Source organism: Nannobrachium achirus (assembly GCF_963921795.1).
Source record: "Nannobrachium achirus genome assembly, chromosome: 11".
Lineage (NCBI taxonomy): Eukaryota > Metazoa > Chordata > Actinopteri > Myctophiformes > Myctophidae > Nannobrachium > Nannobrachium achirus.
In genome coordinates, this window is record NC_137820.1 from 15,411,130 (window position 1) to 15,425,520 (window position 14,391).

General features: G+C 44.5%; 1 protein-coding gene across 1 annotated transcript in view; it reads left to right on the forward strand.

Moving 5' to 3' along the window:
• The first annotated feature begins 1,421 nt into the window (after positions 1-1,421).
• hgfb (hepatocyte growth factor b) overlaps positions 1,422-14,391 on the forward strand; it is a 45,053-nt gene continuing 32,083 nt past the window's right edge. The window contains exons 1-5 of the mRNA XM_080737319.1: positions 1,422-1,569; positions 3,709-3,868; positions 6,465-6,577; positions 8,617-8,731; positions 13,655-13,803. Of these exons, the coding sequence (XP_080593445.1) occupies positions 1,521-1,569; positions 3,709-3,868; positions 6,465-6,577; positions 8,617-8,731; positions 13,655-13,803 (586 nt within the window). The 5' untranslated portion in view covers positions 1,422-1,520. The remainder of the gene's footprint in view (positions 1,570-3,708; positions 3,869-6,464; positions 6,578-8,616; positions 8,732-13,654; positions 13,804-14,391) is intronic.

Below are 14,391 nucleotides of genomic sequence, written 5' to 3' on the forward strand. Positions count from 1 at the left end.
GGAATAGGCCTAAAGGTGGTTGCACACGGCACTGCGTGTTTTCGTTGCGTTTTGGAAATCTGAAAGCGGTAAGCCAGGGAGAGAGAGAGGAAGGGACTCTGTGCGACAGCTGCGAAAATCGGAAAAAATCAACCCTGGTCCGAAAATAAATACCAAATGGGCGGCAGTGTGCAAACGTGATTGACATAACGTGAGGTTGATTTTTTTATTCACGCACTCCGAAATTCACTCCGATATTCGGCCCGAAAAACTGTGGTGAAAACCTCGCATTAGGGCGCGGCGGGGGGTCGCTCCGCCACTGTGAGTGTCCCTTATTTATGGCAACCCTAAATAGGCTTATTTGTCTTAGAAATTCAGCAACCCACTCGGCTATGTACAAAATAGTGCTGCACAATACATCTTTAAAGTAGCCTATCATTATTGCGGTATGACCATGGTCCATGCCAGTAGTATCGCAAAAGGCAACGATATATCGCTCTGGCCGATCGTTGTTAATTTCTTTTGAAGACTTTTGCTACACTTTAATATCAAATAAAAAGTGTGGGAACACAATAGCGCTTAAAATCAAGGGTTGAATAATGCTTAGTTTTCACTGTTACAACACTTATTGAATATGAAATGTGTACGGTAATATCGTAGCGGCCTATATCATATAATCGACATCGAAATATTTGGCAGCCCTTGCCCTGGTCCAGAACCACATGGCAGAGAAACACTGCAGAGGACACAGCAGATGCAGAGCTTCCTCTCAGTAGACTAGCCTACTCAACACAACAGAGATGTTTAGCGAAAAAGAGCTGAGGTCAGCTCTGACTAACAAGTGTCACGCACTATCTCATCCTGTCATCGCTGGAAATAGACATGACACGTTGTGAAGACGGACTGGGATAATAGCCCCTCCTGTATCATCACCTCTTATCTGACAGTCCGCTTTTCACGGGATAGAACGGAAAAGTGGTATAAACAAACAATTAGGCTATAAGCCCCTTCTCTGACCCCCGCTGACAAGTGCTTACCAATATCTTTCACTGCTGCGTTTTTAGAGGTTGGTCAAGTAAAAAAATAATAAAACACACGTACAAGGAGAGTGGGACGGCGCTGCGCTGGTTGTTGTTATTGAGAGAGAGAGAGAGAGAGAGAGAGAGAGAGAGAGAGAGAGAGAGAGAGAGAGAGAGAGAGAGAGAGAGAGAGACGGGGAGAGAGAGAAGGAGGGAGAGGGAGGGGAGAGGGAGAGGGAGAGAGAGAGGGAGAGAGAGAGAGAGAGAGAAGGAGGGAGAGGGAGGGGAGAGGGAGAGAGAGAGAGAGAGAGAGAGAGAGAGAGAGAGAGAGGGAGGGAGGGAGGGAGGGAGGGAGGGAGAGAGAGAGAGTGAGAGCTCTAGATCTAGGCGAGGCGCTCTTAGAGGAGACGCATGTTGCAGTGGTGGAAGAAGGAACATCTCAGACTCCATCAGATCCACAGGACCTTAAAAGCTGCCATTCCTTCAGTTGTTTTGGGACGTTATTAAACCTCCGGCACCGCGATGTGGATATACAGGCTAGTTCTCGGACTCTTCGTCATCTCTTGTTCCGGTAAGTTTGGAGAGAAAACTATATTTAGTTGCAACTGTTTTGTTAATCCCTGGATATCCCATCCCATTTGAATGAATATAGCCTGCGCGTTATTCCAAAATGTTTTATGCTTTCTTGAGGGCGCATTTTGGATTGAAAGTTAATTACGATCGCGCATGAACAAGAACTATATTTTCGGTTTTCATCCCAACTCAAACGTGCATGGTTATGGTACAGGCATGCCAGTCACCTTTCTGGCACCGCATTATGCGTTAACGCATTGGTTCCCAATCTTCCCATTCCCAATCCCAACTGTGGTTCCCAAACACTGGGTTGGGACCCCTTTGTGGGACCATTTTTTATTTAAAAACATTTTCACAATAAAAAAAATATTGGCTATATATTGTATACATTTTAAAACAAACAAATCTAAGAAATTCCATAAATAAATGTGGATCTGCTGTTCTCACTGGGGGTGATTGTTTAATTTCTCTTTTGGGTCACGGACTAAAAAGTTTGGGAATCACTGCATCAGAACACACTCGATTAACAGTGGAAGAGAGTATAGGCATGCCTATCCCACTGCTCCCCCAAATGTCCCCGAATTAAACCCCCATTAATGATCATGCAGTCAGCAGTCTTCAAAGTGCTGTCTGATTTTGCGCCTCGTTGCTCTCAACGCACTCATGGGCACGGAAATGACCGAGCCGGTGAACTCAGGTTGAGCAGGATCATCAGGTACATCTAAAATATAGGCTACATAAGGTCTGGGTCTTCAACGTTTTCTGGAAAAGGACCCCTTAGTTGAGAGAGATATGAAGCAGGGACCCCCATAACCTTTTCAGACATTCCATAGTTGTATTGTTTGACAGCATGATCATCAGTGTATTTTGGATTCATGTCAATTTGTATTTACATTTAACCACTTGGAAATAAGCTTAGTCTTTTCTAGGATCTCCTTTTAGTAGACCTCCTACCAGTGAACTGTACCGTCATGAAACTCCTACCTTTTCCTATGCAAACTTCTAATAAAGTCAATCAATCAATCAATCAATCAATCAATCAGTGAACCGTAAATAAACTTGACCTTTCACTCTGTACTTGGTCTGCTCTTTTAACCCTCAACACCAAACCTCTTTGCTGAAAATAGCCGAACTACAAAACTAAAAGTTAAAGTTCTCAGAATACGGACACAGATTTGGAGGACCCCCTGTTGTAACTCTTGAGGACTCCCAAGGGGTCCCGGGTCCCCCTGTTGAAGACCCTTAGCTACAGTAACAAATATTGCTGAACTGAAACTGTAACACCTTTCTTTCCCTTTCAAATGATCCGCTATATACAGTTGTCCTACTGTCATGTTGATCGTTCAGAACATCCTTCCAACGACTACACAGACAGCGTTCCTCATGCCATGTTAACTTTTCAGATCCCATTTGCTAAAGTTTATCCTTGCGGATTTTGCAGTTTGACACATCTACAGTCTGTTGAACTGCTTAGAGAGCCTCTGTTGAATTAAGTAGCTAGTCTAGGAGGAGGAGGAGGAGGGATAAAGCTCTGATGGTCTGCAGAGATGCAGAGAGAACCTGCCAGAGGCAGCATTAAGAGAGACAGTGAGACTCTGATACGTGTGTGTGCGTGCATGCATGCGTGCATGCGTGCATGTGTGTGTGGTCTAGTAACTATAGACTCTAGCTGGTGGAGGTAAGGGGACAGTGATGAATGACTGTGCATCCCATTAGGTCCTGTAGATTAATAAGCAGACTGATTGAGCCATTGTTATGCTTGTCAGAGAGTGAAGAACAAGAACAAGGACAGTCAAGCATGCTTAGTTTCATGTTCATGGCTCCAGTATGTGACTGTAGCCTATGTCTATGCTTTGTGTGCGTGTGCGTCATGCGCGTGTTTGTGTGTGTGCTTGTGCGTCTGTGTTTGTGCAATGTGTTCCTATTCATAAGGGGGGGGGGGGGCTCGCAACTCTTTTATGCTCGGAATGTTTGTTCAACAAACACATGTGTTTGTGTGTGTGTTTGTTGAATAAACGTCTTCTTCATGCAAGCACGTCGTCGTGCCCCCTTCATGTTTGTGCATGGTGTGCATATTTTTCCAGCCACTGCTGAGCTGCTATAAACTCTCTCTCTATGACTGCCTATATATCACCAGAGAGCAGGAGGAATGCGCTGCAGGACTACCAGAGGGTCGACGGCGTACGCCTGGTGGCCCTGTCCCCTGGCCCCTCCCACCTGACCAAGAGCAGGAAGCTGAGCATGGCCAAGTGCGCCAAAGCCTGCAGCCGCAATAAGAGGCTCCCGTTTGTCTGCAGGTACGTGCGGTCCTCTTATGCCAGGGTTCTCCAATAGGCGGCCCGCGGGCCATTTGCGGCCCGCGGGGGGCTACTGTCTGGCCCACACCAACCCCAGTAATAATGGTGTTATAAGAGCAGCAACAACACTAGTATATTGTCGTTGTCGGGTGGAAATCTCATATCTCCAAATTTGTACGTTCTTTCGCAAATCATACGAGGCCGTCGCACAAAAGTAGTGAAAACAGCAGATCTACAAGCACACAACGCCTCGCACCGCGAGGCGTTGTGTGCTTGTAGATCGGCTGTTTTCACTAGTTTAAATCATTTTTAAAATGATAAATTCAAAACAAACGGTTTTGGACACACAAGATTTTCACCCGACAACGACGAAAACTGTCGCTGGAGTAGCGGGAACGCCACCGTCGCCCCCTGCAATGTTGTGGCCCTCGGCTTGGTACCCTAGACATAATTCGGCCCTTGGGGAAAACTAATCGGGGAACCCTGTTTTATGCTGTGGCATGGATTATCAACCCTTATAATCTGATAGACCGAGGCCTAATCAGGGGGCCAGTTGAAAACAAGGACCTAAAAGTTCCTATGATTGGCCCGCTAGTTGCGCTGTTCTGGTACCAAAAGCAACATGTTCTCCATAGGATTCCGTTCATTTCCCCCAAACTTTTACATTTGATTTTCTTACCTTAATAAACATTGTCATAAATACTTTATGGTTCCTGTCGCTACTTTAAAGCCTCGTTTCAATCACCATAATATGCGTTTTGTGAAAATATGGTCCAATTTATGTTATAATTGATGTTAAAGCAGGGTATGCAGTAGAAGGGGCTTGTGATCATAGGCTTGTAATGATTCTTCTTCGTGTGCTTTATTTTTGACAAGCTCAAGACAATGTCCCATGTATCCTTGCAGTTGCACGTGTCCGTTGGCAGCCAATAGCATTCCAATTGGGTACCAGTAAACAATGATGGTGACACCCAAACAAGGCCAAAACAAGCTTCATTTTCGTAGCATAGAAACCAATTTTGTAGCATAGAAACCCACCGGCCATATTTTTTACAGTCTGGGCCTAATGCAGTGTTGTTCATACTTTAACATTTCAAGGTCTCCTCTTAACTCTGACAGTGTACAAATGGAACCAAATGGACCGGCTTGGGTCCATTTGGTTCTATTTGTATACTGTCAGAGTTACAGACTTGTACGGGTAAATTTAGACCCCCATAAAGGAACCCAGAGTCCCTGAAATCCACTTTGAGAACCTGTAGGTCACAGAAGTCTTCATTCAACTGTGAGTGTACAAATGGAATCACATGGACCCTTAAGCGTCTATCATAGTCCAAGCTATCACCTCACCGCGGTGTAGTTTTCTAGCTATCATGTTATGTTGCAGGTCATCACTGTCTGCAGGAAACCGTCCTTGTATGTCAAACCAGTTGATAGCTAGAAAACTACACCGCGGTGAGGTGATAGCTCTTCACCTTGGACTATGATAAGGCCTTTACAGACCCGTAAGTGTATTAGTGCATTTGCTAACTATAATACATTTAGCTGGGGACACCTTGAAACCCCCTCCCAAGGACCACTGGGGGACTGGGGGTCTTTGGGTCTCACATTGAGAACCGGTATATATAGCTATAACAGCTCTAGGTATGAATTAAGGGAGATTATCAGCTGCGTACATCAGGGAAAAACATTTGGGATCAGCTGTGAATGTTATATTCATCAAAGAATGTGTTTTTCTGTTCACTTTTCTGGGTCTCAACCAACTGACATTGACTAGAGATGTCTGCTCTCACTGCCACACCGTTATTGTCTCAAGCGACGCTTACAATAAGCGTGTTATAGTCACACTTTGATAAGGTTATCCGCAGACTTATTTTGCCCGTTACACTTCCGCTCTATCAGGCCTCTGCATCGCTGGCACGCACCAGGGTGAACAGTCTCTGAGGAATCACTTTGCGTCAAGACATTCAGAAAAATACAATGTCCATCATGTACATTGATGTATTGTACAGGGGTGTCGCACCAGATTCTGGGCCCTGGGTACAAGAATTCACTGCGGGCCCCCCATGAATGTTCTTCATAGGGGGAGGGGGTTTAACCCATTTAGACTGGGAACGCGTTATTATTACGCATTATTTTGTGCTTTAACTATTGAAAGATCGTGAAAGTCATTGAATTTTTCGAATCCTTCTAATGTTTCTATGTCAGTGGTGCTCAAACCTTTTCATGTGAAGGACCCCCAAAATGATATGTATTTGGCCACGGACCCCCATCTCAAAATATTTAGTTTCAGGGACCCCCCCATGAAGCAGAATTTTAGTTACAAATGTTTGCTTACAAAATACATATTCTCAAAGATTTGCAATTTTGCACACATTTTCAAAAATAGCAGATCTACAAGCTCACAGCGCGACGCCGCGGCACCGATACTTTAGCTATTTTTCAATAGCTAAAGTATAAAATAATTAAGTCCCCTCCAAGTTGGGCCCTAGTAACTCAGCCCCACTTTTCCCCCCCTTGTGACGCCCCTGCTATTGTATACCCTTTCTCTCTCTCTCTCTCTGTCTCTGACCCTCTCTGGTCTGTCCTGTCTCTCCAGAGCGTTCCTCTACGACCATAAAAGCAGGAAATGCCACTGGCTGTCCTTTGACAGGAGCTCACCCGGAACCCAGAGCCAGCAGGACTTCAACTACCAACTGTATCAAAAGAAAGGTGCCCTGTCGTCTCTTGTAACGCTTTGTCCTATATATGCTACCTGTACTTGTCTTGATTACATTCCGCTACTGAATTAGAGAGAGAGGAGTAGGGCTGTCACAATATGACATTTTACATGACGATTCATTGTCACTCAAATAATTGCGATTAACGATTTAATTGTGTTTTTGTCGTTGATAATTACATTTCTGTTTGGCTTTTAGGCTTTGAAGATACACATAACCTAAACACACAAAGAAATACATATTTGACAACTTACTACTTAAAAAATAACATTGATAGTGGATATAGCCGATCTACAAGCTCACAACGCGTTGCAATGCGACGCGTTGTGAGCTTGTAGATCTGCTATTTCTACTATTTCTGAAAATGTATGAAGATTTTTCAACATTCACGATTATTACAAAATAATTGCGATTATGTCAAATAATTGCGATTATGTCAAATAATTGCGATTCGACGATTATGTAATAATTGTGACAGCCCTATAAGAGGAGGCCTTAGAACGAGGAGGTTAAGGAGGAGGATAACAAGGGACGAGGTAGAGTACAGTAGGAGACTGATGAAGATAGAAGGTGCAGTGTGAGTAGAAGTTGGAGGGGGGAGTGTAGGGCAGTCATGTAGTGTTTACAGCACAGCCATAGATTACGGTCAATTTTGTGTTATTATCTAGTGTTTGTGTAAACTATGGAAAGTCCGGCCCTCTGCCCCTCTGTTGACAGACTGCTCAGAATGCAGAACATGCATGCTGTGCCGTGTGGCTGACTTCTTTTCCCTTCATTTCTTTACTTTGTTCCAAATGTTTTGCTGAAGATTAGGAAAACAGACTTTGGATTCTGGCAAGGACAAGTCCTTGTTAAGCTAAGATTCACAAGTGAACATCTCCAACTCTCTGCTTTCTAGATCAGCTCAAACACAACGGTTGGCTGATCTCCCGTTCTCGATCTGTATCTCACTTCTCTCTCTCTTTCTCTCAAAAATTCAAACGGCGGTAACATGGCAGTAATTATAAATGGAAGTAACTTTAAATAATGTATATTCAACAACAACAAAAAAACATGCATTATTGTGTACTGAATACAAATACATTCATCAAATACCATTAGTGGTACCATTAGGTCATTTCTCAGTGCTCTAGCTCAGTGCTTCTCAACCTTTTCAGACCGCGACCCCCAAAATAATCATATTCTAACTGGGGACCCCCCCACCCTGACGAGCACTAAGAGTTGAGGGATTACATTTTGTATAACACGGTTCTATTGCGAAAATAGCAGATCTACATGCTCACAACGCCTCGCGAGCATGTAGATCGTCTATTTTCACAATTTCTGCCTCTAATATTAGACAAATTGGCCAAGGTTTAATTTGTCATTTTAGAGCTATTAAATTGTCACATTAGAAATGTGCCAATACCCTAGATACACTCAAACTTTCTGTTGGTTTGTCGGGACCCCTGAGGGTCCCGACCTAGCCTCGCAAGCCATCCCGAGCTACGTCCTTTCTCGGTCTGGTGTCCCTCCCATCGAGTCTCTTTATGAGAATTTGTTCTCAATTTCCAATCAAAATGCTGCATTTCGAGCGAACCCGCCTCACACCGCTCCTGATTGGTCGAGCGGCTGCTACAGCTCTCGCATTTTGTAAACAAAGATGGCGGACCCCATGTCCGACGCAAGTTCACAAATCGCAAATAAAAGCTGCATTAAACGAAGTTTTATCTGAAATCAACGGCATCTCATAACTTAAAAACGAACAACAGTTTGCACCTTTGGAATTTCTGTCTAGAAAAGACGTATTTGATGTTCTCCCGACGATGTTTTGATGCGCTGATGACTACTGACTGGACCTGTCAGTCAAAGTGAGTTACTACGTCATCGCGTAATGCATTGTCTATGGGGAACTCCCAGACTCTCCTTTTGGAGAGTCTGGCTGTTGCAAGACTAGTCCCGACCCACAGGTTGAGAACAACTGCTCTAGCTCTCTCTTCCACTCTTGACTGTGACTGTGACTCTTTTCCCATCTCTCTCTCTCTCTTACAGACTACGTGAGGGAGTGCATCGTAGGTACAGGTCAGAGCTACAGGGGTCGGAGATCAGCAACAGTGAGTGGGATCGACTGCCAAGCCTGGGCCTCTACTATCCCTCATGAACACAAGTAAGACCCTTATGTCATTTTTACTGCCATCCCTCGCTGAACACAATCTAAACTAGCTGGTAACTAGAGGTCAGTGAGTTTTAGGTTGTAGAATTAGCAAAATAATTGCCTAAAATGAATTACAAAATATATTTAGAATGTTGGAATCTCTCACATACTGTGTAAGAAGAGGTATCCAAAACATACATTTGGACACAATTATTTCCCTTATATTTTGAAACGTGTGAAATTACTGCATATGGGATTAGGCCGAGACAGAGGCCTATTGCACGGAGCTCTCCAAATCCTGGGAACGATGTGAAAGAAAGCTGTTTGTGGGTTTGACTCATTGTCCTGCACCAAAACATCCACAGCTGCAGAATACTTTGAACACAGTTAGCGCAGCGCAGGCATGTCCATCGATTGTTACTGTAAAAGCACAGGTCAATGTGTTAGCAATGCAATTAGCAAGTAGCTAGGGGTCAGCGCATGTGTGTTTGTGTGTGTGTGCGTGCGTGCGTGTGCGTGCGTGTGTGCGCGCGTGCGTGTGTGTGCGTGCGTGTATGTGTGTGTGTGTGTGTGTGTGTGTGAGTGATATATTAGGGCCTGATTAGGCTCCCGGGAGCAGTCATTCATCAGAAACGATATGCTCTGACCTCATTGTAACGCTTAACAGAGTCACAGATCATTTCCTGCTGCGGCCTTACTGTTTATCTAGGTGTAGGAAATGTGTGCGAAATGTGTGCGTGCGTGCGCGCGCGCGTGTGTGTGTGTGTGTGTGTGTGTGCGTGCGTGCGTGCGTGCGTGCGTGCGTGCGTGTGTGAGGAGGATTAGGATCATGTCTAATACACAACCTCAGGTTAAGCACTGGACATGTTCCCCGATTAAATTCCCTGATAACTTGCCAAAACACATCCATGCTTAATACCTTTAGAGAAGGAGAAAGAGGCTGCGTAACATAAAACAGAAACCAAGTGGATTCAAGATGAAACCGAAGGTAAAGCAGTAATGTATTTGTAGGATAAAGGAAGTGGCTGAGCCGATCATCATGGATTGTGCCTGGCTTCTTGAGCCACTGTTTGCAGGGGTTTAAAGGAGTAGTTCAACTCCGCCCTAAATCACTTCTAGGCTCATTTTCCCACTTATATTGATCCAAAATTACTGTCCATGGGGTCTGTTAGGCAGAAATGCCCCTGTTGTCCAGTTTCCCCTGCAGAACCCAGCAGCTCTCATAGCATAGAGTGGAAAAGCCTATTGCTTTTACTCTATTTGTTGTGGTCAAAAGTATTTTAATTTTTCATGAATGTGGTACTAGTTGTCATTACAAACACATCCATGCCATCATTGTCCAACACAAGCCATCACACTCTGTTAAACAGATGTTATGCTTTTATGTGTTTTGCCAAGTCCCGGAAAAGCTGCCCTGTGATTGGCCAGTACAGTCACTTGGATTGGCACTTGTACCGAATGCTCACCCCAAAACATTATTTATGAGATTGTGGTGGCTTGTGTGGGACAACCAAGGCATGGGTGTGTTTGTAATGACAACTAATAACACATTCATGAAAAAGAAAATCACTTTTGACCACAGCAAATAGTGTAAAAGTGATAGGCTTATAGGCTCCACTCTATGCTACTGGGTTCTGCTGGGGAAACTGGACAAGAGGGGCATTTCAGCTCAACAGACCCCATGGACAGTCTTTTGGGATCAATATAAGTAGGAAAATGAGCCTAGAAGTGATTTAGGGCGGAGTTGTCCTTTAATGGGTAAAATGTTCAGCTGTTAAAGTTGTTCTTGGTGCTTGACCCACGTTCAGTTCCTGACCCGGTTGATGTCCTGGGGAGCATGAGGGAACGCAGCCCTTGAAGGCCCCCTGCAGTATTTTCTGTGTTTTTCAGTGCTCACCTGTAGTAGTGCTGCAGTATAGTGTACTGCAGGGTTCCCCAATAGGCGGCCCGCCTATTGGGGAACCCTGGTATAAGAGCAAACAACACTAGTATATCGTCGTTGTCAGGTGGAAACCTCGTTGCTCCAAATTTGTACGTTCTTTCGCAAAGTAAAGCCCTGCTTCATCATTCAAGGCCGTCTCACAAAAGTAGTGAAAACAGCAGATCTACAAGCACACAACGCCTCGCGGTGCGAGGCGTTGTGTGCTTGTAGATCGTCTGTTTTCACTAGTCTTGTAGATCGTCTGTTTTCACTAGTTTGTTTTCACTAGTTTAAATTTTTAAATGATAAATGCAAAACGAACGGTTTTGGACATAAAAGATTTTCACCCGACAATGACGATATCTGAACTGTCGCTGGAGTAGCGGGAACGCCACCATCGTCCCCTGCAATGCTGTGGCCCTCGGCTTGGTACCCTAGACATGATTCGGCCCTTGGGGAACCCTGCTGTACTGTACATTGATTCCAGAGGCACCCGTTTGGCAAAAAAGTGACATATGGTTATCCTGATCCCATCGTCTGGAGGGATTGTCGTGCTGTGACTTGCCAAATCTACACTTTACCAATTACCACATTGGATTTGATTTTTAATGGTGGAAGTTGGAGGAGATTTAATCTTAAACCTCCCAACGTCGCTCTGCCTCGCTGTCACTTTCACTTGACATTGCCTTTCATGAGAATGAACCGAGTGGTTTGTCAAAGCAGCATGACTTACGACTTCAAACAAACAAACGTCTGCAGTTTGGTGGTGAAAGTAAGGGGGGGGGAAACAGGAAGCAAAATTTGTCTGGAGGCAAAAGTTTTGGATGGGGGAGAGGAAGGTGATATGATAGGGATCGTGCGCGCTAGGTATTTAGGTTTCATTGAATTAGATGAAAAAGCCACACACGCCCGCGCGCACACTCACACCTCATCTTACACCTTGACAGAACCCATCTCCTCCGCTATCTCTCCCTGTGCACCCCTTCTTTCCCTGACTTTGGAAGGCTTTGTAGTGCGTTGTCCCCGTGGCCGGCTAAAAGAATCAAAGTGAGCAGTGCCTGTTTGTACCTTCAGTGAACCTGCATTATCGCAGTGCTGTGTGAGCATGTCTTTGCGGGGCGGCTAATTAAAGCCAGGCTCTTTGTACGCGTTATCGGTCAGCTCACCAGGCATGCGAAACACAGATGTAAACTTACTGCAGATATGCGCAGGAACACGGGCATGCAAGGCAAGCCCATACACACGCAGGCACATACACACACGCACTCCTACACGTAGGGGTGGGCGATATGGTGATAATTATCGTTGAGACGATACAATGTCTCCACGATATGCCTTTTCAGAGGTATCGTATATATCGTGATACAATGAGGGAGCCTTATAAAAAAATCCTGTTTAATCGTTAATACAGAGATTCATTGCAGAATTGAATTTAAACCTGCATTTTGGTCAAAATAATCAGTTCTCAAACTTTAAAATGTCAAGGTCTCCACTTAACTCTGACAGTATACAAATGAAACCAAATGGACCCGTAAGGGTCCATTTGGTTTCATTTGTATACTGTCAGAGTTACATACTTGTAAAGTTCAATTTAGACCTCCCAAAAGGAACCCAGAGAGTCAAGTAAATTGAAAAATAACCATAAAAAACAACGAAAAAGAATTGTGATAAAATCGTGTATCGTGATAGAGCTTGGAAAAATATCGTGATATTGTATTCTTCCATATCGCCCACCCCTACCTACACGCATACTGTATGTACACACTAACACACAGATATGTGTGTACGTACAAAATAAATTGCATCTTTAGCAGCAGAAATGTTCACTGTTCACATTGTGAGTGCTTAAGACCTCCTCAGTTCTATATTAAACCGTTAACTAAACACTTGACCGGAACACACGCCCCTGATCTTTGTCTCTCTGTAACGTTTCGGACATGAACCCCCATGACCAGGCTCAACTGACAGCCAGATTCCTGGTGCTGTCAGAATCCAGCACAAACAGCAAAAGCAGCCACATGTACGTACGTCCGACGTAGAGGAGATATGAGTCACACAAGAGATTTATCGCCGCGTTTACAGTCCATTCAGCTCTGGCTTCTCAGGGAAAAAAAACTAAGGTTGGCTGTTCATGTCTGACTGACTACATGAAATACTTCAGTGTATAGTTTCAAATTCCTCCTACTCCCAGGCCCTGTTTGTCCCCAGACCGCCTCACAATGGCCGTTGCGGTTTCTTTCTTCTGGTCATGGACAAAGGCTAGTCATGCTCCGCAACATGCTCTGTTCAAATTGTGATGGGTTGCTGGGGTTTTTGATGCTTGTCTTGATCAACAAAACCTGTTGTCCTTGGGAAAGCCGGTTGGAAATGTGGACGGCAGAGTCGCTGCTAGCCAGGCGGTCTGACTGTCAGCCGCCGGGGTTTCTTGACCATGTGCAGTGGCGTCAGTTCAGATAAAGCTAATAAGGTATGGCAACATGACTGGTGTCTTGCACGCGCGTGCAAGACACCAGTCATGTTGCCATACCTTAGCAACAGGCATGATACATTTATTTTAAGAAGTACATTCTATGTATTCCCCCGTTTCTACGGTTTCTTGGGCTGGATATGGCAGCCTGGAATGGTTGTTCAAGTGCAGCTAAACGTGGCATGTTAGTAAACGTGCCACAATTAACAATAATGAATTGCACCTGTGCAGCTGACTTGCGGAACCTGGGAATACCATTTTTGTCAAGATGGGGAGAACACAAGTGTGGAGAATATAATTATAATACCTTGTTAAAGTGACCATTTTGTTAAATTTTGCATTTGTAGTTAGTTTACTGTAATTTAACAACATAATAACCATAACAGATACACAAAGAGGCATTCATGGATTTATATTTAAAAGTAACTTTTATTTCCCCCCCTGGACCCAGGGTATGGCAGCTGCATACCCCTGCCATACCCAATTGACGCCCCTGACCGTGTGTCTGTTTAGCTTATAACTACTCTGCTCTGTGTGCTTCTTGCAGGTTCATGTCTAAGAAGTACAGGAAGAAGGACCTGAGAGAAAACTACTGCCGCAATCCAGACAACTCCACGGTGGGACCCTGGTGCTTCACCACCGACCCGCGACCGCACCTCAGACACCAGGAGTGCGGCATACCACAGTGTTCAGAGGGTGAGACACACACACGCACGCTAGGGATGGGACAATATCGTCACTGTCGGGCAGAAACCTCGTATCTCCAAGTTTCAAATTTGTACGTTCTTTCCCAAAGTAAAGCCCTGCCTCATCATACAAGGCCGTCGCACAAAAGTAGTGAAAACAGCCAATCTACAAGCACACAACGCCTCGCGGTGCGAGGCGTTGTGAGCTTGTAGATCAGCTGTTTTCACTAGTAAGTCATTTTTAAAATGATAATGCAAAACGAACAGTTTTGGACATACAAGGTTTTCACCCGACAACGACGATATGAACATTTCATATCACGAGTATTGTTACCCAAAAAAAACACGATATTATCACGATAATTAAAATATCCCCAACATCCATTATCCTGGGGCGGAACGTTTGCCAGAAAATAGCAGATCTACAAGCTCACAACGCGTCGCAACGGAGCTTGTAGATCTGCTATTTCGGCAGATAAAAGGTGAATTGATCCAGGTGCATGACGGAGGACGATATCACGATACAAAATTAAATCGCCAATACGATTATCGTGAGTGTTTCTTATCACGATAAACGATAATATCGCTTATTGTCCCT